Here is a 24,151-nt window from a genome sequence, read left to right as displayed (position 1 = left end):
CTTGCCGGTAAAAGCCACAGTCCCCGCGTCTTTTTATTATTATTAATATTTTATTTTATTTTTACCTTTTCTTTTTCCTTTAATTTTATTTATTAATATATAAGCCTTTACTATTTGGTCCGCGCGTTAATTTATTGGTTCCCTAAATTTAATGAAACTCCCTCATCAAAACTACACAATTATTTTAATTATTGTAATTAAAATAATTACAATAATGACAAAACTCCAATCCAAAAACTCTAATGGCGGGCGGCATGCTTAACACATGTAAGTTAGTCGGGAAGTGGTATTTCCAGTGGCGGACGGATGAGTAACGCGTAAGAACCTGCCTTTAAGAGGGGAACAACAACTGGAAACGGCTGCTAATACCTCGGCTGAGGAGCAAAAGGAGGAATCCACCCGAGGAGGGGCTCGCATCTGATTAGCTAGCTCTAAATATATGTCATATTATCACGAGAGAAATGACTGTCCAAGAAACACTGAAAATAATAATTTAAGCCTTTGGCCATTCATATCAATATTGTTGTTGCAGCTTGTCGATGGTCACTATCACTCGCTCGCAATCGACAACCGAAACAATATCGGAAAACGAGGCCGGTTAGTAACCAAATTTATAATTTAATTATTAAAAGACCAAATAAAAATAATTTTTTTTTTAAATATAAGAACTAAATTTAAATTTTAAAATATTAAAAAAAAAAAAAAAAAAGCAGGATATCTTATCTTATCTATATAATGCATAATGCCACTGAAACAAGAGCACATGCAAATTTTTAAAATTTACACAAAAAAGCCCATTTCAAGGACCTAAGCATAAATATTACTAACCCAGAGGACTAATCAGAAAATATGCATTTTTTCCAATCAGAACATAGCAACAATCACAATACACAAAAAAGGGTCACAAATTTCCAAGTGGAATCATTCCTAACCTCATTGTGTAGAGCCCAACATGAACAGATTGAACATCAAAGCAAGCCAAACCAGGCCAACATACAATGGTGCCTGAATGGGGATTGAAACAGAGCTGCCGGAGATCTCAGCCGAGTCGACAGCCAGAGGCATCCCGTCGCTGTTGAGAGTACACGACCGGGGATCCGACCCGTCTTTGCTCATCATTTTAGCTCGAAGCACCGATGTAACGGTGTGGATATATGCCGTTCGGTTCTTGGCAAGCAGCCATGTTAGACCCATCAGCTGACACTCCTTGTGGTGCATTTTGATGGTCCTGTTCTCTGGCTTGCTTGAATTCAAAGCTTCCTTGTTGTTGAGCTGCATTATGTTAATGAACAGAACCAAAAGTGTTCAAAGCCTACAAGGTTGATTTGACACTCAACTTTCCATATACAATAATCAATGAATTCACATTAAATGATATGATCCGCAGATTTCATCAGCTAAACAGAGAATGCCAGACATCATATTCATATTGACTTGATCTTGAAGATCAAGTGAGCTTGTCATGGTTCTTCGCTAGAGTCACCACCTAGGGGCCGGTTCCAGTTACACCGCTAAACGATATTGTCTTCTTTGGACTTTCTCTTTCGAACTTCTACTCGAGATGTTTAAAACACGTATGCTAGAAAGAGGTTTCCACACCCTTATAAAGAGTGTTTCGTTTTCCTCTCAAACCGATGTAGGAACTTACAATCCACGCCCCTTTAGGGCCCAGCGTCCTCTCTCACACTTGTTCCCTTCTCTAATCAATGTGGGACCCCTTAGTCCGATGCCCTTTAGAACCCAACATCCTTACTAACACACCGCCTTGTGTCCACTCCTTTTGGGGCTTAACCTCCTTACTGACACTTGTCTAACTCTTATACCATTTATAATGACACAAGCCTACCACTAGCAAATATTGTCCTATTTGGACTTTCCCTTCCGAACTTCCTCTCAAGGTAAAACCCGTCTTCTGGGGAGAGGTTTCCACACCCTTATAAAGGATGTTTCGTTCTCCTTCCCAACCGTTATGATTCCTTCCATTTGAAACAATCCCAAAAAAATTCTAAGTAGGGTTGCTTGCATCTTCCTATAATGTTCTTCATAAATGCAGAAATGAAAGTAAAACAATGAGAAAAATGGGAAGAATTCAGTGAAAGTTGACCTGATAAAGAGTACTCAAGCATTTGGAGCAGCCACCAAGGCCTGGAAATCCATTGGCATTGCTACTACTCAAGCAATTTCTCTCCAATCTCTTCACATTTCTATCTCCTTCAAGAATCCCATCATGGGTCAATGAAAACGCCTCAGGGCAGCTCAGAGGGTGCAATCTGATCCCACAATAGCAATAAACCACATCACAAGTTTCATTAGGCTTCATTAGCTCAATACCCTTTTGATTCAAAGCCTGATCCAAGTTACTGACGCAAGTTTCGGAGTCATCGGGGAGCAGGGGCAGGTCATACGACGGCGCTGTGTGACCTGGAGCGGCGCTGGCTCGAACGGGCCTCCGCAATGCGGTGGCAGAGTAAGCGGCGTAGAGCCAAGCGGCCAAGACGGGGCAGCACCGGCTACGGTGGAGATTCCCGGAGACACCCCCTTTTGAGGGACCGCAAGCTGTCTTAATCCCATGGAAGAGGTCGTCGGGGAGGTCCAGGCGGCAGCCCTGAACGTCGGACTGTTCTGGGAATGCCGGAATAGTAGCCGGCGACGAGTGGTTCACATGAAATGGGCGGATTGTTAGTGGGTCTGGATGGGAGAGAGAGAAGAAAGAAGGAAAGAGAGAGAAACAAAGAGAGAAGAGAAGAAAGATTCGTGGGAGTGAAGACATTGGCGAAGAGAATGGGATTTAGGGAAAGAAATTGAAGAATGAGTAAAGTTTGGTAATGGCGGAGGAAGGGGAAAAAAATGGAAGCAAAGGAGGAAGAAGAAGAAAAAGAACAATGGGTATTTTGCAAAAATACCCTCCAAATATTTTGATTTTTGAGAAAAGACCCCTTTGAAATCATTTTGTTTCCTTTTTGGACCCTTTGAAGTTTTTCTTGGCATGTGAAAAGACCAATTTACCCTTTCTTATTTAAATTTGGACCTAGCTCCATAATTTTAAGAAAGCAAACGTCGATTGCACTATTAGGGCTCCATATTGTGAAAACTCACGTCGGTTGAAGAGGAGAACGAGACATTGCTTATAAAGGTGTGGAAATTTCTCCCGAACAGACACGTTTTAAAACTATGGATTGACGGTGATACATAACGGACCAAAGCGGTCAATATCTGCTTAACAGTGGATTTGAGTTGTTACAAATGGTATTAGAGTCGACACTGGATGGTGTGCCAACGAGGACGCTGGCTCCAAGGGGGGGTGGATTGTGAGATCCCACATCGGTTTGGAGAGGCAATTAAGTATTCGATATAAGAATGTGGAAATCTCTTCCTAACATACGCGTTTTAAATCCGTGAGGCTGACGATGATACGTAACGAGCCAAAAGCGGATAATATCGGCTAGCAGTTGACTTGAGTTGTTATAAACGATATCAGAGCCAAATACCCGAGGAAAAAAGGGTACTTTTTTAATTTTTAATATATATTATATTCTGTAATTTGTAGATCCACTTGGTAATATTTATTAAAAATGTATTTGTTGAGTTCTAATACAGAGTTCACTAAACATATGATAGAGCTCAAGTCTTTGACATGGTTCTGCCCGCCGCTGCCCAAGAGTACAATTCCGGCGGAAGTGCGCTGTTGGTGATCAAATTCTGCGGCACGCCATACAGATCCGACACATCCACGTGGTGGTGGCTCCGTCCATGTTGGCCGTAGTGTTGGCTCTGTATAGCGCTTGCCACTTCTTCGTCGTCCGACGGCAGGCGGTCGAATGTTGCGTTCATGAACGTCGCCGCCATGATCACGACTGGGCCGGAAGCAATGAGCGCACCCACCACAACTCCACCGACCACCTGCCCTTGTGCGCCGGCCAAGTAAATCGTCAGTCCAGTGATCCCCGACGGCGCTGGCGGTGGAAGAATCGACCCCAACATTGAAAGGATTTCAAAACTAATAAAAAAACGATGATGGTCACTTATGTTTCTGGTTCTTAACATGGTATCAGAGCATTATTCTTAACAGAAATTTACCGTCCATGAAGAGTAACAATGGCGCCGGAGGAGGCAGCCTGGCGGAGCGTGACATTAGTGACGCACCCACTCCCACTAAGAATGCAGAAGCCACGCTGCTTCCTTCGAGCAAAGTTCGAGAGGCTCTCATTGACATCGCACCCAGAACTAACCTCAATCGCATGAGCTCGAAGCGCATTGGCGCTATCTCGAGTAACAATAATTGGGGGTTTAGGCTTATTTTTGGACCCGGCAGGGCGGCCCCGCGGGCGGCGGAGAGCATGATCGGTGTCCGGGGCCGCCGAGATGGGCGGCACAGCCTTGGGAGAGACAAGAGAAGAGGGATCAAAGGAGGCAGGTCTTTGTTGGTGATTGGTGGCGTTGCCACATTTTTCAGGCTCGTGGTCTTGATCGCCGCCAGTCATTTGCGTGAAGCTTATAAGAAAAACGTAGAAGAAAAAGTGAGGTTAAGTAGAGAATTAGAAGAAGAAATGGTTTAAGGTTAGGAGGAGATTAAGTAAAACCAAACATAAAAAACAATGGTAAGCTGTCTTAAGTATGTTTTGCTTTCCACTGCCTACCTCCCAACTGACTTGGTTCTTCATGTTAATTGTCTTAGCTCAAAACATAATCATTTTCTAATGAACTATTATTCTAATCTAAGCTCTACAAACATATGCAGTGGATAAGCACGCAGGAATTACCGTTTCGATCGAAAAAAACATTGACCCTGCCCTGTCGGAGTAGTGTCAACTACAACGCCATGATATCTGGTTATTTGAGTACGAACAAGTTGTTCAGGATTGTTGGGAGGGAGTCCCGCATTGGCTAATTTAAGGAATGATTAGAGATTTATAAGTAAAGAATAAATCTCCATTGTTACAAGATATTTTGAGGAAGCCAAAGCAAAACCATGAGAGCTTATACTCAAAGTGGACAATATCATATCATTGTGGAAAGTCGTGATTCCTAACATAGTACTAGAGTCATGTCTTTAACTTAGTTATGTCAATAGAATCCTCAAATGTTGAACAAAGGATTATGAGTCTCGAAGGTGTAGTAAAAAAGTGACTAAAGTGTCGAACAAAGAGTGTACTTTGTTCGAAAGCTTCAGAGGAGTCGAGTCTCGATTAAGGGGAGGTAGTTCGAGAGCTCCAATAAGAAAATGCCACACAGAGATTTGGTATCTTAGAATGTGATGCTCAGTAATTTGTTGGTTCATATTAATAACATACATAACCAGAAAACTTCTCAATATTCATCATCAATGGAGTTACAAGCCTGTGAATAGTAGTGATCTAAGCCAAACAAGGATTTGTGATATATAAATCCAATGCCTGGTGGTGTTCATGCTACACGAGGTAACAACCTGAAATTGGCCCTTCAAAATACAAATAAATAAAAACTACATGGAACCATGTTCTTCTTTTTCTCAGTAATACAAAAATTGTAATGAAATAATGGGAGGAAAGCCTACTGTAAGTTAGCATCACCTACCTGACTTGGGAGACTTTGCTACACACTCTGCCTTGTAGCCAACATGTCCTTTTCGGAAAATATATGCAAAACGAGCAGCCCCGTCGTCGCTTTGTGCCACGCTTTCAAGGGATCTTACAAGGTAGTATGAAATATCAAGCATGCAATGCTGAAACCTTTTGAGACAATCCATCAACTGCCTCGTCGTTCATCTCCATAATCGGTTCCTCCTGCCATTCATTGAGAACAAACATCAAAATACTAGAGATATGCAAGACAACTTCTTTGGTATATATATTTAGAGAATCCCACATAGTTTTCTATTGTTCTTTGGTTAACTTTTTTACCTCTAGGTCGTTTCTTGGTTTAACAACTATACATTTAGAGGCACTAATGCTGGCACTCTTCAACAAGCTACGAGCACTGTAATTTGCCTTGTTTGGTCCATTTTGTTCGTAACCGTTTGCATGTTCCGAAGTATCCCCTGTCGACCTTGGGGGACTCTGAAGAGATGTAGCAACATGTGCACCATTTCTTCCTTCTAAATCATTGTGTTGTTCGACCTCTTCTTTTGGTGCACAAACCCTTTCTCTGGATAAATGTAATACATGAAACAGAATCACAGAATGAAAAAGATAGTAACATGGATACAATCCTATCTTATTATTCACTAAATTTTTCGAGGACAGACAGCTTTATTTGTGCACTCGAGTCATTCGGACTATGAGTGTCGGTTGGGGCAGAGTCAAGGGGCAAAATTTCACATTCAGTCATATCATCAGCTGTGAGATTATGATGATTATGTTGTTTCTTTTTCCAAAGAAGAAGATGATAAACATTTCTTGATCTTACCTGGGCAATGAAGCATGCTTTCTTTGAAGTGGAGTACTTCTTTCGCCCTTTCCATAATGTTCCTCTAGATGTGCAAACTGGCGTTTGAAGCGATCGACACCGCTGAGTATATTAAGGGGAAAAAATGTTAAAGTCTTCACACCTATTTCAACCTATGAATCCAAAAACTCATTCCTTGCATTAAACTAACAAGATAGTATGGTATAACACACACACACATGTATATTTCTTAAAAACCTTTGAATTTTCCCAAAAGGTTAACAAGGGTAATGGATTTTCACCTTGGGTACATGAAACTAGTTTGTTCTCCACTGCGGAGATATTCCTGTAGCATTTGAGGATGATACTCCAAGATCTGTTTACGTCAAACAAAAAGATCAATGAAGTTTATATAATGATTTTGCTAGTTAAAGCATCAAGCATCTAAATTTAGGCCAAACCTCCCGATAAATTAATTCTCTAACATCCTCTTTTGTCAACTTTCTTCTCTCAAATTCAAACTCGAGTTTTGAAATTGGTTGTGTTGATGGTTCGCGATCCACGTTGGCCAAACCATGAAAATAAGGATCAGCTAATGCCTGGATACATCACCATAGAATATTATAAAAAACGAGTCACTTCGTACGAATATCTATAGAGTAGACCTGGTTTCATTCATAACTTCATTTACCTCTTCAGCTGTGGGACGGTCTTTGGGATCAAATGCAAGGAGACGTTTAAGCAAGCGAAGAGCCAAGGGATCGGCATTGGGGAACTTTTGTGTGAGAGAAACAGGCTGCTTTCTCCTCATATTACTAATGTATCTTCTCGCCTTTTCATTTCGAATCTGCAAATATAATGGAAAGGTTGCCATGAATAGACATTGTCAAACGGATCTCAAAAATATTTGAACACTTGATGTCTCAAATATTTGGGGAACTCCTGAGCTGATTGCTTTGATCACTAGAGTTCAAGGTAGAGAAGTTGGAAAATTAAAGAACCTTCACAAAGAAAGCAGATAATCAACATATATGAACATTGGGATCTTATAACAAACCTTGGCAATGGACTCGGCAGAAGGCGTGCCAAGCACATCAACCATCAGATCCAGTTGGTGCACCACATTTTTCCCAGGGAACAGTGGCTTCCCAGTGAGCATTTCCGCAAATATGCATCCAATGCTCCACATATCAATTGCAGGAGTGTACTGAAAAAAGAACGTACGTATCATATAACAAAACCTGCTCGACCACAAGAATAGAGTAGTCGAGGTGCAAAGCAACTTACTTTTGAGAAAAAAGAGCCACAAAGTTCAGGAGCACGATACCACCGAGTTGCAACATAGTCCTTCGAAAGGACGAATAATAATCAGCAAAAGCAAAACGAGAGAGAACTTAAAAGAAATTAGTTTCCACGATCAATCTTACAGTCCAGAAAATAGCAGATGGAGCATCATTAAACGAAACACGAGCAAGTCCAAAATCACATATTTTCAGTTTGCAGTCAGCATTAGCTAAAATGTTTTTGGGCTTTAAATCACGATGAAACACATTTGCTGGAAAAAGAAAAAGAAAAAGAAAGTCCATCAGTAAATTTGAAAAGAAACTTCCAAAGCAAATACTTGGAGACCACCAACCTGTATGTATATATTTCAGACCACGAAGAAGCTGGTACAAGAAAAACTGATGGTGCTCAGGAGAGAGATCATCGTTGGCCTTAATTACTTGGTGAAGATCAGATTCCATCAATTCAAAAACAACATAAATATCTCTGAATTCTCTCCGTGAAGGAGGAAGCATAATGTGCTTTATTTCTACTATATCAGGATGACGGAGCAACCGCAGGAGTTTAATTTCTCTTAAAATTCTTGTGGCATCAGAAACATGCTCGAAAACGTCATTAATTTTCTTAATTGCGACCTTCTCATCAGTATGCATATCAATGGCCGAACCGACTACCCCATAGCTTCCTTTACCGATTATTTCTTGAACCTGATATCTGCTGGCCTCTCCATACTCTGTGAAAAACTCTGTTTCCAACCCACCCTATACAACATTCAAACAACATTATAACATGAGATCAAAAGATTTTACATGAAATTATGGTTTGGAAGTGATTGATTCATACATGAGCTTTTGTTGTTGAAAATTTACTCTGATTGTAAAAGAAATTGATTCACATGTTTTACTTGTCATGTATGAAAATGTTTTGTCTTATAATTGATTTTCGAAGCAAAATATCTATGTCAGTGGTAACTCCTGTGAATTGAGTCATCGATGAACGGATGTTACACATACGAAATGCTTATATATGTGATAAAGATGCTATAAGTCTCACAATTGCCAAGGGCCTAAATATATTAACAATCCCACAGTTCTTTATATAAGAATCAAGAATCCCGTAGTTGAAGACACAATTTTCCACACCAAGAGGCTAATTTCTTTATATAAGAATCAAGTTCAGGAAATTTTTTTGAAGAACTCACTTTAAGGCTGAAACTCTTGGAATTAAAACATGAAAATTCCCAAGTTAACTTAACAAGATCATTAACTAATTACTTACCAATTTAACATATAACAGTTCATCACATATATGATACAACTCAACAAAGAGAGTAGTATAGAAAATCATTGTTATGCTGGTAATTGATTGAGGAAGACGACACGGGCAGGGGAGCGTTTGACTCGAACGATGCTTATCTCTTTGAAACAGAAAGAAACAAGAGTCCAGGACAGCTCAGTTGAGAACATTGCAAGCAGAAGACAACAGTGATGGGGACTTCAAATAATTCCAAAAACCCAGTTTCTGTAAAACAGTAGATTTAAAACGTTTCGGTGGCGAAAACTGGGACAATTTTTTTATTGGACAGAGTCCTGAACTTTTCAAAAGCTAAACATCGTCTTCCTAAATTGAATACTTCCACAATTTCAACTGTGGCCAATCAAGGCGATGGGATAGCAAAGCCACGGTATCTTCCAACAAAACCCTATGTCAAGAGAGTGAAAGAAAAGTTTACTGGAAGATAAAGTTTCAAACAGCAATCCAGAAGTTTACTGCTCAATCTTTTCCTCGATCATCAAACGAACATACCAGCAAAACGAAAGGATCAAACAAGAAGAAGAACAGGGAATATCAAAATCATCCGTAAACTAAAGCAATTTTAATAAGAAAAGAACATACAAAGAGCTAGACAGAGACGCTATCTCGGATCCATAGGATGAGAAAAGCAAAACGAAATGAAACACAGATCTCCAGATCAATAAAAAAAGAAGAAACAGCAAGAAATACCTTCTTGTGGGAGTCCATTAAAGCAGGAGGAGGAGGAGGAGGAGGAGGAGGAGGAAGCGGAGCTCTGAAGTGATTGGTCCGCTTAGGAACTTTGATGAGCTTCAAGGCAGAGTAATCAAGGTCCTCCTCCTCAGGTAATTGCTCAAGAATCCCTTCTCCTCCAAGTTGGGTTTGTTTCCGTTTGGGAGCAATAGTCGATTGGGCGCGCAAATCGTTAGTCACCAATTGGTCACCATTAACAACATGATCGAGCTTATCATGATAAGGATAACTGAGATTAGAATCAGAAGTAGGATCAGAAGAAGAAGAAGACGACGAAGTGCGACGTTGAAACCAGCGACGAACACCGTCCACGAGAGTTCCACTCCCCATAAACAGAAAGAGAAAAGGGTCAGAGAAATCGGGTTTGATCGAAATCAGAGTCTGTGGATTGAAGCTCCAGCATTGCAACGCCACGCTCTGCGCTACAAAAATGTTTGATCTCCCTGATATCCCGCTGCCTCTGCCATCTCTGCACTTCCCATTGCCAAATATTCACTCTCTTCTCTCTCTCTCTCTCTTCTTTGCCTTTCTTCAATTATGAATTCATCTTTCCAACTATATAACTTCAATCTCCAATCTCTTAGTTATCTAAAATTTTATTAATTAATTGTTTGAGTTTAACAATAATAAAATTATAATTAATTATAAAAATACTTAATCTATGTGTATATTAACCAAATTTCATCAATTATTTTTAATTAATATATACTTTTTATTTATAATCTGACGAAATTAATTGTATTTAGAGTTAAGTTTGTTTTATAATAAAATGAATTAAGATTATATACATTTTATATTTTATAAATTGAATATTTGGATTAACATATTAATTTTTTTTATTACAAAAGTTAAAAGAAAAAAAAAAGAGAGAAAAAAACTCATACGTCTTCTCATAATTTTTTTTTATTATTCTTTTAGTTTTCATTTTTAATTCTTTATTTCCACTTTCTAGAAGATATTTAAAAAATAATAAAAGAAAATAAATTTTAACTTGATGACGGATTGGTGTGAGACACTCACTTTCCAACGACAAGTGAGTTAAGTCAATTCGTTCTTATATCGCCTATGGCAAGCGACTATGCTCGAGTCTCTGGCCTCGATTTAAACTTACTTTCCAACGACAAGTGAGTTAAGCCAATTTGTTCTTACATCGCCTACGGCCAAGCGACTATGCTCGAGCCTCTGGCCTCGGTTTAAAAAGAAGGTTTTAGAAATTGAAGGCAGAGAGATTTTTGAAAGAGACCTTGTATATACAAGGAAGAGAGTAACAACAATGACTCACAGTATATAACTTTTGGTAACCCTTAATGTCGATGTCAAACTGATGAACATATGAAAATGTCGATGTTAAACAGATAAACATGAGAAAATATGGATGGCAATGTCAATATATCAATGAAAATCTAAAATCTATTGGATCTTGATAGGAGTGTATAGACTTTTACCTAATACATAAATTATTATTATTATTATTCTTTTGAGAAAATACTTTAATTATAATAATATTAATAAGTAATAGACATCTGTAGATGAGTGAACATGATATGTTATGTCTCATTATCAAAACTGTCTGTACATAACAAAGCTTAATTTATTAATTAGAGTAAGCATCACAATTCACATGCCCCACATATTTAATTAGTCAGAGGCAGAATCAATCCTTTTCTATTTAATTAAATTAAGAAAAATATAAATAACAATAGGGTGAGTTGAAAAATAAGATTATAGAAAGTCAAATTTCATATTCAATCAGAGAACATCATCTTAGACAAAATAATTGAGGGTTGAATATATATATATATATATATATATATATAGGTCCCACTCCGTCTCCACCGGATTTGTTCACGGGATACCCTAAAAAAAGGATCGTTTCCTTTCCAAGTCATTTGTGATTTTGAGTTTAAAAGATGTGAAAGCACCTCTCTCTAATAAGAACGGTACTTTCCAAGGTGTGAAGTGAGAGAGTTTCAAATAAGACACCTTTTAAAAGAAAAAAAAGTACCAAACCCACAAAAGCACAAAAGTACCGAACCCACAAAAGCAAAAAAAACAAAGCTTTGGACATTTTCTAGAGGTTATAGACTAAATAGACACAAATTTAAAAGTTCGGAAACCAGTTGTACACTTCTAAAAGTGTAGAGACCAATCTGACACAAATTTGAAGGTTCAAGGACTAAACTTATAATTTAACCAAAGTCTAAATCGTATTAGCCTACGGTCGACCGCAACTTTGTCTCCGAGAGAACTAAGAGTTTAGAAAAATATGAGATGTAGTTAATAGTATGAACTAATAAACAGAGAGGCATCTATATGTTTGTGGTTTCAAGATATCAGACCAAAAGAAAAGAAGAAAAAAAAATCACATGTTTAAAGAGGTGTTGATGTTTTCCAAGGAAATAACAGCACCAGACTTGGACTCAGTGTCTACTTGAGAGTGCGACATGAAAATATAAAGCACCCATAAGTGAAGGCATATAAGGTAAACTACTGACCACAATTTAGCTGCAGGGTTTCTCCTTATAAACACCATGCCTGCTACGTATATTGCATCCAGTTGCTGGATCAAGGATCCTAGGTGTTTCTTGCCGGAGTGGATCTTGTCCTCTAACATTGGTCTCAGTTTTGAACCTGAAAGTTTCCATTTTCCGGACTCCAAGTCCCTCCAAGAGGTGCTCGAAATGTCGTTCGTATTCACCATTGACTTGCTTTCTTCTAACTGCCTCGTCACGGCCTGCAAAAAGATCTTGTTTATTACTGCATTTTAGCAGATGTTAAGATGGGTTTAGGATGCTGGAGTACCTCAATTCTGAAGAGAAGAGTGGCTTTCTCTGAAGACAGTGCCTCCACCTAATCAAAAATCAAATTCCAACAGCGAGTTCTTAACATATGGACTACTACTTTCTGTTTAAGAATCTGACATGGTTTTGATGTAGAACAATAGGAGAACAGAAGGGAATAATTATGCAAGAGAACTCTAGTGAATATTAGATATGATCACAACAGATAAGGATTGACAATCATCATAAACTGCCTACAGCAGCGTAGTAGAGCCTTGTTAAGAAACATTGGAGGACAAACCTGAACTTGCTTCTGAATTAGATGGTCAGTCATCTGGCCAAGCCTTCTCTTGAGTTCAACTTCAACTTCAGTTGGTTCCTCCATCTCTTTTCTCACCAACTCGATGTCTTCTTCCAACTTTTTCCCCTGTAATTCACAATTAAGACAAGACGAGTATGAACAATACTAATATGTAAATTGGATTTTTAGGGGGAGAGAGCGTTAAAAGGATATAAAAGGATTGGAAGAATGCAAAATGATATATACCAATCTAAAACGAAATTCACAGTTAAATTATTATACAACTGAAAAAAGAAAGAAACCAAAATGATGCTAAGGAACTCATGCCCTGATTTTGTATGACTAACAAAAGTAATATTTCATGTCTATCAAAACTAATAATCAATTTGTTCCTCCGATTGAATCGGGGGCAAATGCCTACGAAAAGATCGTTTGGATTTAAGGAGTCTCTTGGATTTATCCATGGGTTGTTTATTCCTTATCCCGAAAATCCTATTTCGATCGGATATAAAATAATTTAGAATTAAGAAATAGGATTTGGTTTGTTTATATTTAAATCTACAATATGTTTAATATATGTAATTTTGCATCTCCCTTGGATTGGAAAAGGGTGACTCACAGACGATTGGTTCGGAGTGGAGGTTTGAAGATAAAGAAAACAAAATACCGTCTGAATGGGTACACATTGATTAGAATAGTTCATGGGAAGAAAAATAATAATATGGATTTTCAGTTCCATTAATAGGAAAGCAAACCTTCTCCTGCAATTGGAGGACTTTATCAGTGATGAGAGAGTGCTCTGCCTCAAGAATCTCCAATTCAAATTCAATTCCTTTAAAAGCCAACTACAATTTTGCAATAGAAGCTATCAGAAAAGGCAAATAATCTGAGAGAGGTCGTAATGTGTGACTTGAGGGGGAAGAAGAAAGAAACTGCAACAAGAACAATCGTACAATCACAAGCAAATAAATTCTTACTGGCTTTGTTGATGTTCCAGCTTCCTGAGAGCTTGCGATCCTTCTCCTCAGTTCTACAACAAAGAAAGGGCTTTCAAGAACTATTAACACAAAAACACTTCCAATATTGACCATACAAATATTTTCTATGATGGCCCGAATTCTATAGAAACACGTCCACAATCAACATAGAATATCTGACATGATAATCCTAACTATAAACAAACATAGCCATGATCCACATGAATGCTCAAGTCACATGCCAATTTTACGACCAAATATATTGTGATAAAAAAACGATATATTAAATGATAATCCAAACTCTGAAGATGCTTTTTTTTCCCGTATCCATAGCAAGACCAGTTTGTACGGAAGAAAACTTGTACCTTCATGACACGTTTCTTTCAATTCAATCTGCTGTCGAAGTCCTGCAACCCGATTACCCTGGTCCAAGAAGTTGAAACATAAAGCTTCATTGTTCTCATCCACTAATTATTTATAAGAGTACGATCTAGAGGCAAAAATATTGCCTTTTCCCATAAGCTTACAGAAATGCTATAAAGTACAAGCAAGAAGGTAGACATGGCTATTAAACATGAAATTGCAGAACAAGTCATCTGTAGCCATATTCAGAAGTACAAAGCATAAGAATGTTGTTTTGCAGCCATCATTAGTCTTCAGTGAGAAAATGCCAAATAGGGAAATAGAGCAAAACATATTTTACTAAACCATTTAATTAGATCACGGTGCACATGCACTTTTTTAATTAAAAATTTGCAGAATTAACCTAAAATCATGGTACAAAGGCAGGAAAATCGGTTAAGACTCAATAAGAGCACAGTGATCAACAATGACTTTTTAGTACGTATTTTTATATCTTCACTGATGGAAGTTATAAGTAGTAGGCTTTCTCCATCATTCTATATCTTTGATAAATAAATTAGTTGAACGGACATCATCTATTTTTATATGCTAGATCATTGTAAATTTATAACTACTTCGACTAGTAGATACTTTAATTTGGCTGTTCGGTAAGGAGAGCCTACATATCTCAGTTTTTATTGACGCTTTAGGTCAGATTTTTACATTATATAATAACCTGGTTAAGTTCCAAGGGGGAATCATGGCTAATAAGAACTAAACAGCATGAAAATAAACATGTCTTCAAACACATCAACATAGCATCCCTACCATCCCTCATCATACCTCTAACTCAAGATTCCATTGCACAGAAGCAAGGGTTTTTGCAAGATCCGCATTTTCAGTCTGCAAACCACATGTTATTTCAGTAATGATTAAAAATAATAATAATCATAAACGCTCACGGAATATTCATCAAAAAAGTTAAAAGATTTATTGCCAAAAGCAAGTATGGACAAACAGAACTTCAAAAACAGACATCTGTCATGGGTTGATTACCTCAAGCTTGACCATTTTTGCAAGGGCTTCTCTGCGGGTTTCATTGTGCTTCTGCTTCTCAAGCTCAGCTGCTTCCATCATTTCCATCATAGACGTCTGCAGCTCTGAAGCCTGGATTTTAAAAATATATGGATATGCATTATAAAATAAAATCCATATTCCACACACAAGTACATGGGTTTTGTTCATAATCCACTGAAGACGGAGTACAAAACATGAGAAATGTATTTAACGGAGACTTAAAGCCTCCATGAGAAATGTATTTCACGTGAGAAATGTACCTCTTCTGCTTGCTTTCTTGCTCGATCTTCCAGTATTTTTTCTAGGCTCTGCTTCTCACCTTCCAGCCTAGCAACCAAGTCTTCATGTTCTTTGATAGTCTCCATGGCCTTGGCTGCTGCTTTCTCAGCCAGAATTTTCTGCCTCCTCCTTTTTATTTCTTCCCTCTCACGTTCAATTTCAGCATCGGAAGCTGAACCTGAGTCCGAATCCGAACCAGAACTCCCACCACTAGTTGAAGAGCCTGTCCACTCTTTTCTTACACCATCAGATATAGAACTACGAGAAACTTCATCTGATTTATGCTTCCCAGTAAAACCACTTTCTTGATGACTTTGAGCATTTGTCACAATGGTATTCATATCAGATATCCTCTTAGCTTGATCTGTATCAGGCACTGTTTCTGAGGATTGACTATTTCTTATTGTCAACGCAGAATCCTCGGAAGAAAAACCCTTGGAATCGAAATTCCCACAAATTTCATTTTTTTCCACACTTTTCGCTTCAACTGAGATATTGCCTCCAGCATCTTTCTTGTCCAATTCTCGACCTTCAAAATGCATAATGTTTTTGTCATTTTTTAGATCAACTCTTGAATTTGACCCCAATGAAACTGAAATATTAGATTCTTCCACATCACTTGTCTTCCTGGTTAATTTCTTTCTTTCCCCAAGGGACCTATTGCTCTTAGTGTTGTTCTGAGTTTTCTTGAAATCCAGCACCGACATATTAGAGCCTGCATTACTTGGTCTGCGAACGTCTCTCTTTGCACCACGAACTGTAGGTGATCCATTACTGCGGGATGCAGTCGAAGTTGAAGGTTGATTAGGTATACCGAGCAGTTCGGTCCAGTCACTGTCCGTTAGTGTAGATGGTTTTGACGACGGTGAGGGTTTTGATGCGGCAGAAATTACATTCTCCTGGTTTCTGCTTACATTCAGACTTAGATCACTGCGCAATTTGCCATGATAATCGTTATCTACTTGGTTCTTCTTCTTCTTCTTCAGCTGATCCTTCAAAGGTAAAATATCTCCCGTTTTGCCAATGGCTTCCAAATTATCCACGGCTGGAGGCCTTTCGCCCTTTTTAAGCGACTCCGCCGCTTGCTGATCGATCTGAATCGTCCATTTCACACAAAAATAAACAAAAACAAACTCGAAGCGCAATAAATCAAAACATACAAACATATACAGTTAATTTACACTATCAACACAATAATGCGCAGCTCGATTCACCATAAATCAGAACACACGCGTAGTTTCGGATCTACAAATTTTCAAATAAGGTACAAGCAAAAGAAAATCGAACATCATCACAACCTCCCACCAAAACCTCAGAAATCAAACCGTAAGACCAAAAGAAAAAGGGAAAGGGGAATTCACCTGCTGGAGAATGCTCTCAGCCGCTTTAAGCTTGGAGGAGATCCAATTAGCCATAATCCAAATCCACGATCCAGCTTCCTCGTTGAGAAATGGAAATCAGAGGAGAAACGTAGTCAAGAGTGATTTACATTCATATAATTCTTTTTGCAAAGCATCGTCGTTGTGGATTGAGAGGTCGCAGTTGCAGGGAATCGGAACGAGAAGGACGATAAGGGAAGGCGGGGGCGGGGGAAGCCGAGAAGGCTGCAGTGACAAGTAGGTTACGTGGAATGGAACACGTGGATTATCGCTGAAGTTTCTGCGTGGGTCCCAGGTTTTAAGTCACAAAGATTGGTGCACGATCAGTGGTCTGTCACGCACGAGTGACACCGATACGGTAACCGACCAACTTCATTATTTTAACAATGGATTACATCGTAATAATTATAATTATCGCTAATTTATGTTAAAAATTCTAAATCCTTCTAAGACTATTTGGCATTCATACACACAAATATCTTAGGTAAATAAAAAAATAAAAATAAAAACTCTTTTTAAGTTAAAAATTTCCACTAAAAAAAATATGCAAATATTTCGAATTTTCAATTTGATCTGAAGATTTGAAGCACAATATGTTACAACTTAATTTTCGAGACTAAAAAGATGAAAACTATAACAGATAAAAATAAAAATAAAATATATTTGCACAATTTAAAGCAGTTAACGCTCCAATTTAGAACAAACCAATGTGGAATCTTACACGTTCTCTTACAGTATACTCACTTGATACCTCCGACACACGAATAACGACGAAAGGAGGAAAATAGTTTAAGAAAAAAGAACGAAGATATAAATGAACTCAAGAAGACGTGAAAGTGGCTTATTTTGTCCCTTGAATTCTTACCATACGAGGCCTATGTCAATATTGGAGCTTCTATTTTAGCAGCCAATCAAGATATTTGAAACTACACTCGTTTAAAGGTATAATAAAGCTCTCAATACCACATTTTCATTTACAATAAACTACAATTAAAAAAAAAACATATATTAAAATTAAAATCCATAACAAAAAATGGAATTTAAGGAAGATTATCCGCGTGATTAAGGGCCTTAATTAAAAGTTTTATAATTATTTATTTGTTTTTTTTTTAACATAATATTGTAGTTTTTTCATTCACCATCCTGAAAATCTATTCCATTAAGAGAATGTTTAATTTCTCTCGGTTTATACTTCGAAAGAAAAAAAAGGGGACAAAATGTACAAAATCTGTAATGAACGTTAGGATTCCGGGAATATCAATCGATTTGCCGGTGAATTTCTTTGAATTGAGAATCAGAGGCGAAGCTGGGAAGAAAGAGGAACCGAAATGAACGAGAGTTGAAATTAAAGATTGGCATTAATGGCGGGAGAACAGAACCAGATCCGAATTTCGTGTTACATTCGGAAAATTGAAAACAGGAACACTTGAATACATGAATACATAGATTCAGATTAAGGAGAAATGAGAAACGAAATGAAGCGAAACGAAAAATGGAAAAGGAACGAAGGATAGAAATCGACTTCGTTACCTGTCACATAGCTAATTGCTAATAACTTACGGAAAGCTAGGGCTAGGGCTAGGGCCCCGCGGCTGCAGTTGCATTCTGATTCGGCGCCTTGGATTTGTTAGTATCGCTCATCATCTTCCTAAACTCTTCGAAATTGACATTTCCGTCGCCATCGGAATCGACCGTGTGGATCATTCGTTGACAGTCTTCAATGGAGTAATTGATTCCGAGGCGAGTGAGGACGAGATGGAGCTCGGAGTGAGAGATGAGGCCGTTGTGGTCCTGATCGTAGAGGTCGAAGGCGTCACGAAGCTCCGACAATCCAGCCTCGTCGGAGGCCATCGGTTCCTTGCAGAAGGCGGCGAACTCGTCTATGTTGATGAAACCGTCCTTATCGTAGTCGAGATCCTCCATGACGCCACGTAGCTCCTCGTAGGGGATGGCAGAGCCTAAGGACTTGAGGACGGAATCGAGCTCGGTGATGGAGATCCTGCCGTCGCCATTCGAATCGAAGCGGTCGAACACCTTGCGGAGTTCCTCGTTTTCATGGAGGAGGCCGGAGGGCTTCGGCTTGGAGATCTGGTCGGCGTCGGAGTTAGAGGACGTAATCGGATTCGAGTCAGTGGCCATTTTCAAAGATCAAGATTGGGGAAGACGACGACAATGAGGAGGAGAAAAAGAGGGTAGTTTTGATTTTGTGATGAAGAAATGGGAAGGGGAATTGGGTATTTATAGGGGGGAGGATTGAAGAAGAAGAGGAGGAAATCCGACGGCCGACGGTGTCTCCTAATATTTCTCTTTTTCCCATCAAATAATAGATGCTGTCCTTGTTCTTCCACGGTCAAGGAAAATCGGCCCTCCAAAATATTATTTTAATTCGCTTTTTCTTTTTATTTTCAATTATTGTTTTTTTTTTTTTTTTTTTTTAATTGCATCTTAAAGTCACAAAACTTTAAATATTATATTTAATAGACCCATTATTTATATTTATATTATTGAATTTTTAATTTTATGTTAATAAGCTTTTTGTTCTTAAAAATTATCTTGTAATAACTTATATTAGGGAGAAATTTCCACACCTTTATAAGCAACATTTTTATTCCTGTTACACCCGATATAAGATCTCACAATGCACTCCCTTAGGGCTAGCGTCCTCGGTGTCTTGCTCTAATACCATTTGTAACAACTCAAACCCACCGCTAGTAGATATTATATATTTTGACTTATGACTATCATCGTCAACTTCATAGTTTTAAAACGCATCTATTATATTATATATCAAATTAAAATTTATAATATGGAAAGTGATTAAAAAAGAAAAAAAAATGAGAGTTTATAACTGATTTTGTTTTTTTTCTTCATAAAAGATAAGAAAGAAGAAGAAAAAAAAAACTTTTTTAATTTGTTTTTCTCTCACAATCCTCTTTTCAATAGAGGTTAAGTTGTAGATTAAAAAATAAAAATAAAATAATTTATTATAGAAAAGAAAAATATTTAAATTTTAATTTTTTAAAAAGAGATAAAGACAAGTAACTCATCTTCAAGAGACAACATAATGCCACTCGGTGGAGGTCCTTTCTTCAAAGATGAACACCATCCAACCATTTAAAATTAAAATATTTAAATAAATAATTTCAGATTAAGTATATTTAATTAAAAGTTAATAAAAGAAAAGTATTGGGGGGAAAAAGCTCCCTAAATACTATTTGAATTGTAATGCTAAATAATAATTATGTAACATAATTAATAGAAATGTAAATACTAATTACAAGATCTATAAATTTGTTTGAAAAAATAATAATAATAATAAATATAAACTTAGTTATTATAATATTTTTTAGACATGTAAATACTATTTATCTTCATTTATATATACACTTTTTAAAAAGAGATATATATTTTTTTTAATTTTTGTTTAAAAATTTGTTTATCTTAAGGCTTCAAACAAGTGGCATGCCTTTTATTTTACTCTTTTTCTTTATTATTTTTATTTTCTATCATTCATCTTTTTCCTTTTTTTTTTTTTTTTTTTTTTTTTTTTTTAATTTTATGTTGGCAAAGCGTGTGAGATTTTCATGGACATCTTATTTTACTTTCTAAGCCCGTCGCACTTTTAATTTTTAGATTTTTTTAAAATAGCATTTATAAAAATAAAAATAAAGAAGAATTATTTATCTGTTTATTATTATTATTATTTATTTTCTCGCTAATATATCCAATCATCTCGTTAATAATAACTTTTTGTCTAATAAATCATCCCATTTATTAAACACATGAGAAAATTCACGATACACACAAAATTGAAAGGTTATAATCAAACCATACTCCGTTGACTTTTGTGTTGAACAGAACTAAAAAAAACTTGTTAAATTTGTAAGAAATCTATTAGATAAAAAATTAAAAGTTTTAAAAAATCTTAGGAACAAACTGAGCACCACCAAATAAGTTCATAGACTAAAGCGTAAAATTTATTATACTATTCATTCTAGGTTTGGGCAGAAACGTATAACTTAATCTTCATTATACTATTAATCTTAGGTTTAGGTAAAGAAGTTAAATGGCATCCCCTACACACCAACATTTCAATTCATACATGGAAATGAAAGAAAAAAAAAAGAGAGGGAAAAAGACATTTATTCTAGTTTTAGCATTATCAAAGAAAATGCAAGGCAAAATAATCGAATTTATGCATAAAATCAGTACACATAACAAAAAAATCTAAGAAATTGATGGAAAATAATCACTACTTCGTCAGACAATGTGGAAAAGGAGGTCGATGTGATTGTGATTGCAACTTTTCTAATCATTTTCCTTTTAGCAAGAACAATTGTGTATATTTTAACAAACCCAGTAAGGAAATGATAGTGCGAAGTGATAGAAAGCTTACCTGATCACTTGGTAAGCACTTGGCCAAAAGTAAGCTGTCTCCGAGCTTTCATTGCATTGCATCACATCACCACCTTTATACCAAATAGTTACCTACGAATCAGAAGAGCAAAACTAAGTAATGAACAAATGTGATGAAAGAACTTTCAGCCATGCTTTGAAAGGTCTATTTCTGTCAGATTTCATGATTTTGAAACCATGATTCTTTTACCAAGAGGAAAGACATGATGGTTCAAGAATAGAGTCACAGGATTGGATGTTTTGAACGTCTAATCTCTGTGCAGAAAGACCAAGGTTTCATAAGTATCTAAACACCAATTTAATTTACATTTGCAAATAGTTCTTCAACTCTGTCTGGTCCAAGCCGTCTGTAGGTTGATTAGTTACATCCTTGGGACGTGATTGTGTCATCTCATTTTGATGTAATTTGTGAAGAATCCTCCAGGTTATGGCATCAGGGGTTAACCCATTCTTTCGCATCTCAGTGACCAGTTGATATGCTTCTCCCTTTAGTCCCAACTTACATGCAGTATTGATCACAATATTGTAGCAAAAGATATTTGGAGAAACCCCAGAATCTGCTAGTTCATATAGAAAATGGCAAGCTTCGTTGAATTTGCTGGAGAGGCAAAGCCCTTTAAGGATAGCAGAATAAACAAAACTGTCATGAATCTTTGATGGCCAGACTATATCTTTCCAGAATCTCTTAGCTTCTTCAATTTTATTGGAATCACATAACCCATCAATTATCACAGCATGAGTAGTACTGTCAGCTAGCACGCCATTACTAACCATTCTGTCAAAGGTATCCATTGCTTGGTTTGCCTGTTGAAGTTTAAACAAACCTCGAATAGTGGCATTATACGTAACAACACCTGGCATAATGCCTTTTTCTGGCATTACTTTATACAATATATCAAGAGATTCCCGGATCCTCCCAACATTCAGTAAGCCACATATGATAGTTGTGAAGGTCACCTGATCAGGGTTGCATAATTTACCAATCATCATATCGTCTAGTACCTTTAGAGCTTCTTCAATGCTTCCAACCTTGCAAAATCCCTTGATGACTGTATTGAGGGTAATAACATCAGGGTGACAATTAGTTTGAAGCATTACAACAAGCGTGTTTAAAAGCTCGGTTGAGTTGTTTGTAAGGCAGACAGCTCTCAAGTATATGTTGTAAATTCTAGTTCTATCCACGCCTTCCTTGTCTATCATTATTTGAAGAACTTCCTTAGCCTTTTGGATGTCAAGCTCTCGGCAAAGACCTTCTAAAAGAACCTTATATGTATGTTCAGATGGTGAGTACCCAAATTCAACTCCTTCGACTAACAACTGATAAGCCCGCATACAATTTCCCTCCTTGCTAAGCCCATGGATAATAGAATTATATGATAGTAAACCAGGATTAAGCCCTTTCCTCCTCATTATATATACAATTCTTGAAGCCCCATGATGTCTTTTAGCTTTACAAAGTGAATCTATCATCTGCCCATAAGCAAATTCCTCGGGCACACTCCGTCCCTGAGGCATATCTTCTGCTATTGAAAACAACTCGTGGAAAGAACCCGCTAGACATAGAGAATCAACAAGATGGGAAAAAGCTGCACTGTTCACAGAGGGGTCCGTTTCTCCATTCATCTCCTCCCAAAGCTTGCATATAAATGCCTTCCCAGTTTCAAAATCCCGTTTGTAAAGAAATCCATGAATTAGAACACTGTATGTAAGTGAATTAGGCACCACATCATTCTCAGGCATTTCATCAAACAGTTTCTCAGCAGCAGATACATTACCAGCACGGCAGTATCCATCAATCAAGGTAGTGTAGGAAACAACATTTGGACAATGGCCTCTACTCTTCATATCAAATAAAACCCTATGAGCTACATCCGGTAGTGAAAACTTCCTAAACTGATCAATCAAACGATTATAATTCACTATAGAAGGAACAAACCCAGGCTTAGCATCAAACAAACAAACAAGCAAGCGCAAGGTGCAATACGGAGATTGATAATCAAGCAAACGAGCAATAAGAACATTACAAGTCCGTTCATCAGGCACACACCGGGAAGCAACAGAGAGCATAAAACGGCAGTGCGCTTCATGAAACCGGCGCGCATCACAGAGACCATGGATTATGCTACCGAGATTGAGAGGATGCATTTGGTAGCCATGAAGGCGAAGGGCGTCGAGTAGCCTAAGCGCTTCATCGACATTTCGATCCTTGGTACAGAGACCATGAATCTTCTTCGTCCAGTAGGAGACATCGGCGACACTCTCTTCCGGTGCCCAGTCTCGGCCGTCCGATCCATTTCCCGGCTGGTACCGCCGGAAATTGGCGGTTCTGGTGAAGAGGTTCGAGAACAATGGCGTAGTGGAAACGATTTTGAGGGATATTTTGACCGAGAGCGATTGGCGGGCCGCGAGAAACATTTCAGGCGCATTCTTGTGAGGGTTGAAGCTTTAAAATTCGCGGCAAAAAAAATTCGGATCGCCCCTTTAAAGCGAGGGGCTTTTTGTGCCCAATATTGTGATTTTTTTTTAATTAATAATTAACAAAAACAATTTAATAATTAGAATATTGTGATCTTTTTTCTTTTTCTTTTTCTTTTTTAATTTTTTTTAATAATATTATTGGGTTTTAAATTTTATGATTATTACATAAATTGTGTAAAAGGGACTAAATTGAGTGTATTAATTTAAAAATAAAATTGTCAAAATTGTAAAATCATACCCTTATAAATGTAAATTCTCACCTATTAAAATTTTTTCTAATTATAAATATGGACGTAATTAAAGCCTGACTTAAATAATTTAATTTGAATTAGTTTGATTTTAAATGCATTTAGATTGAGTATTTAAGAACATTAAGCCAACTTACTATACATGTTGTGAATTAGTGGTGAATTAATTTAGAACTTCAAT

The 24,151-nt window shown here is 37.3% G+C and overlaps 6 protein-coding genes across 8 annotated transcripts; all 6 read right to left on the bottom strand.

The window, feature by feature from the left end:
- Positions 1-837: 837 nt before the first annotated feature.
- LOC111779806 (putative GPI-anchored protein At4g28100) lies at positions 838-2,876 on the bottom strand. Its single transcript, XM_023659959.2, has 2 exons — positions 2,105-2,876; positions 838-1,272 (listed from the first exon to the last, which is right to left on the bottom strand). The coding sequence occupies exons 1-2, from the start codon at positions 2,768-2,770 to the stop codon at positions 934-936; spliced, it is 1,005 nt and encodes a 334-aa protein (XP_023515727.2). The 5' UTR covers positions 2,771-2,876; the 3' UTR covers positions 838-933.
- A 672-nt stretch (positions 2,877-3,548) lies between these two features.
- Positions 3,549-5,725, bottom strand: LOC111779804 (AT-hook motif nuclear-localized protein 16-like). The gene is made up of 4 exons (XM_023659958.2): positions 5,554-5,725; positions 4,761-4,884; positions 4,078-4,491; positions 3,549-3,997 (listed from the first exon to the last, which is right to left on the bottom strand). Exons 1-4 carry the CDS (start codon positions 5,723-5,725, stop codon positions 3,622-3,624), a joined length of 1,086 nt encoding a protein of 361 aa, XP_023515726.1. The 3' UTR covers positions 3,549-3,621.
- MPK9 (MAP kinase 9) lies at positions 5,293-10,219 on the bottom strand. Of its 2 annotated transcripts, XR_002812736.2 has the most exons (12): positions 9,652-10,219; positions 8,000-8,408; positions 7,791-7,918; positions 7,651-7,710; positions 7,421-7,570; positions 7,055-7,210; positions 6,825-6,962; positions 6,666-6,739; positions 6,385-6,486; positions 5,880-6,123; positions 5,554-5,762; positions 5,293-5,425 (listed from the first exon to the last, which is right to left on the bottom strand). XR_002812736.2 is itself a non-coding variant. In XM_023659957.2 (11 exons), exons 1-11 carry the CDS (start codon positions 10,021-10,023, stop codon positions 5,688-5,690), a joined length of 1,908 nt encoding a protein of 635 aa, XP_023515725.2. In that variant the 5' UTR covers positions 10,024-10,219; the 3' UTR covers positions 5,293-5,687. The 2 variants fall into 2 exon arrangements, 1 of the variants encoding a protein (XP_023515725.2); XM_023659957.2 differs by having other exon boundaries at positions 5,293-5,762.
- A 1,729-nt stretch (positions 10,220-11,948) lies between these two features.
- Positions 11,949-17,064, bottom strand: LOC111779802 (golgin candidate 2). Its single transcript, XM_023659956.2, has 10 exons — positions 16,811-17,064; positions 15,431-16,543; positions 15,150-15,260; positions 14,937-14,996; positions 14,117-14,174; positions 13,752-13,804; positions 13,530-13,619; positions 12,775-12,900; positions 12,496-12,543; positions 11,949-12,427 (listed from the first exon to the last, which is right to left on the bottom strand). Exons 1-10 carry the CDS (start codon positions 16,862-16,864, stop codon positions 12,056-12,058), a joined length of 2,085 nt encoding a protein of 694 aa, XP_023515724.2. The 5' UTR covers positions 16,865-17,064; the 3' UTR covers positions 11,949-12,055.
- A 1,093-nt stretch (positions 17,065-18,157) lies between these two features.
- On the bottom strand, positions 18,158-19,152 carry LOC111779801 (putative calcium-binding protein CML27). The gene has a single exon (XM_023659955.2). The coding sequence runs from the start codon at positions 18,965-18,967 to the stop codon at positions 18,407-18,409; it is 561 nt and encodes a 186-aa protein (XP_023515723.2). The 5' UTR covers positions 18,968-19,152; the 3' UTR covers positions 18,158-18,406.
- A 1,874-nt stretch (positions 19,153-21,026) lies between these two features.
- LOC111779711 (Pentatricopeptide repeat (PPR) superfamily protein) lies at positions 21,027-23,709 on the bottom strand. Of its 2 annotated transcripts, XM_023659831.2 has the most exons (2): positions 21,552-23,709; positions 21,027-21,316 (listed from the first exon to the last, which is right to left on the bottom strand). In XM_023659831.2, exons 1-2 carry the CDS (start codon positions 23,657-23,659, stop codon positions 21,313-21,315), a joined length of 2,112 nt encoding a protein of 703 aa, XP_023515599.2. In that variant the 5' UTR covers positions 23,660-23,709; the 3' UTR covers positions 21,027-21,312. The 2 variants fall into 2 exon arrangements, with proteins under 2 accessions (XP_023515599.2, XP_086975603.1); XM_087119477.1 differs by lacking the exon at positions 21,027-21,316 and having other exon boundaries at positions 21,548-23,709.
- Positions 23,710-24,151: the final 442 nt, after the last annotated feature.

The sequence above is a fragment of the Cucurbita pepo genome, chromosome 18 (assembly GCF_057944985.1).
Source record: "Cucurbita pepo subsp. pepo isolate OVF chromosome 18, ASM5794498v1, whole genome shotgun sequence".
NCBI classification, from domain to species: Eukaryota; Viridiplantae; Streptophyta; class Magnoliopsida; order Cucurbitales; family Cucurbitaceae; genus Cucurbita; species Cucurbita pepo.
Note: the sequence above shows the minus strand (reverse complement) of the source record. Positions and strands in the feature narration are given on the sequence as shown.

What these genes read in the sequence shown, in the direction of transcription:
- LOC111779806 (XM_023659959.2), bottom strand. Translation starts at nt 2,770, where the DNA reads ATGTCTTCACTCCCACGAATCTTTCTTCTCTTCTCTCTTTGTTTCTCT. An exon ending in GCTTGAGTACTCTTTATCAG is followed by an intron (nt 1,273 to 2,104) that starts GTCAACTTTCAC and finishes AACATAATGCAG; the next exon opens with CTCAACAACAAGGAAGCTTT.
- LOC111779802 (XM_023659956.2), bottom strand. Translation starts at nt 16,864, where the DNA reads ATGGCTAATTGGATCTCCTCCAAGCTTAAAGCGGCTGAGAGCATTCTC. An exon ending in CAAAAATGGTCAAGCTTGAG is followed by an intron (nt 14,997 to 15,149) that starts GTAATCAACCCA and finishes TGTGGTTTGCAG; the next exon opens with ACTGAAAATGCGGATCTTGC. An exon ending in CTGGAACATCAACAAAGCCA is followed by an intron (nt 13,620 to 13,751) that starts GTAAGAATTTAT and finishes GCAAAATTGTAG; the next exon opens with TTGGCTTTTAAAGGAATTGA.
- LOC111779804 (XM_023659958.2), bottom strand. Translation starts at nt 5,725, where the DNA reads ATGGATTGTCTCAAAAGGTTTCAGCATTGCATGCTTGATATTTCATAC. An exon ending in AGCAAAGTCTCCCAAGTCAG is followed by an intron (nt 4,885 to 5,553) that starts GTAGGTGATGCT and finishes TCCTTAAATTAG; the next exon opens with CCAATGCGGGACTCCCTCCC. An exon ending in ATTGTTACTCTTCATGGACG is followed by an intron (nt 3,998 to 4,077) that starts GTAAATTTCTGT and finishes TTTTTTTATTAG; the next exon opens with TTTTGAAATCCTTTCAATGT.
- LOC111779801 (XM_023659955.2), bottom strand. Translation starts at nt 18,967, where the DNA reads ATGGCCACTGACTCGAATCCGATTACGTCCTCTAACTCCGACGCCGAC.
- MPK9 (XM_023659957.2), bottom strand. Translation starts at nt 10,023, where the DNA reads ATGGGGAGTGGAACTCTCGTGGACGGTGTTCGTCGCTGGTTTCAACGT. An exon ending in TCTGAAATATATACATACAG is followed by an intron (nt 7,919 to 7,999) that starts GTTGGTGGTCTC and finishes TTCTTTTTCCAG; the next exon opens with CAAATGTGTTTCATCGTGAT. An exon ending in ACTAGTTTCATGTACCCAAG is followed by an intron (nt 6,487 to 6,665) that starts GTGAAAATCCAT and finishes TAATATACTCAG; the next exon opens with CGGTGTCGATCGCTTCAAAC.
- LOC111779711 (XM_023659831.2), bottom strand. Translation starts at nt 23,659, where the DNA reads ATGTTTCTCGCGGCCCGCCAATCGCTCTCGGTCAAAATATCCCTCAAA.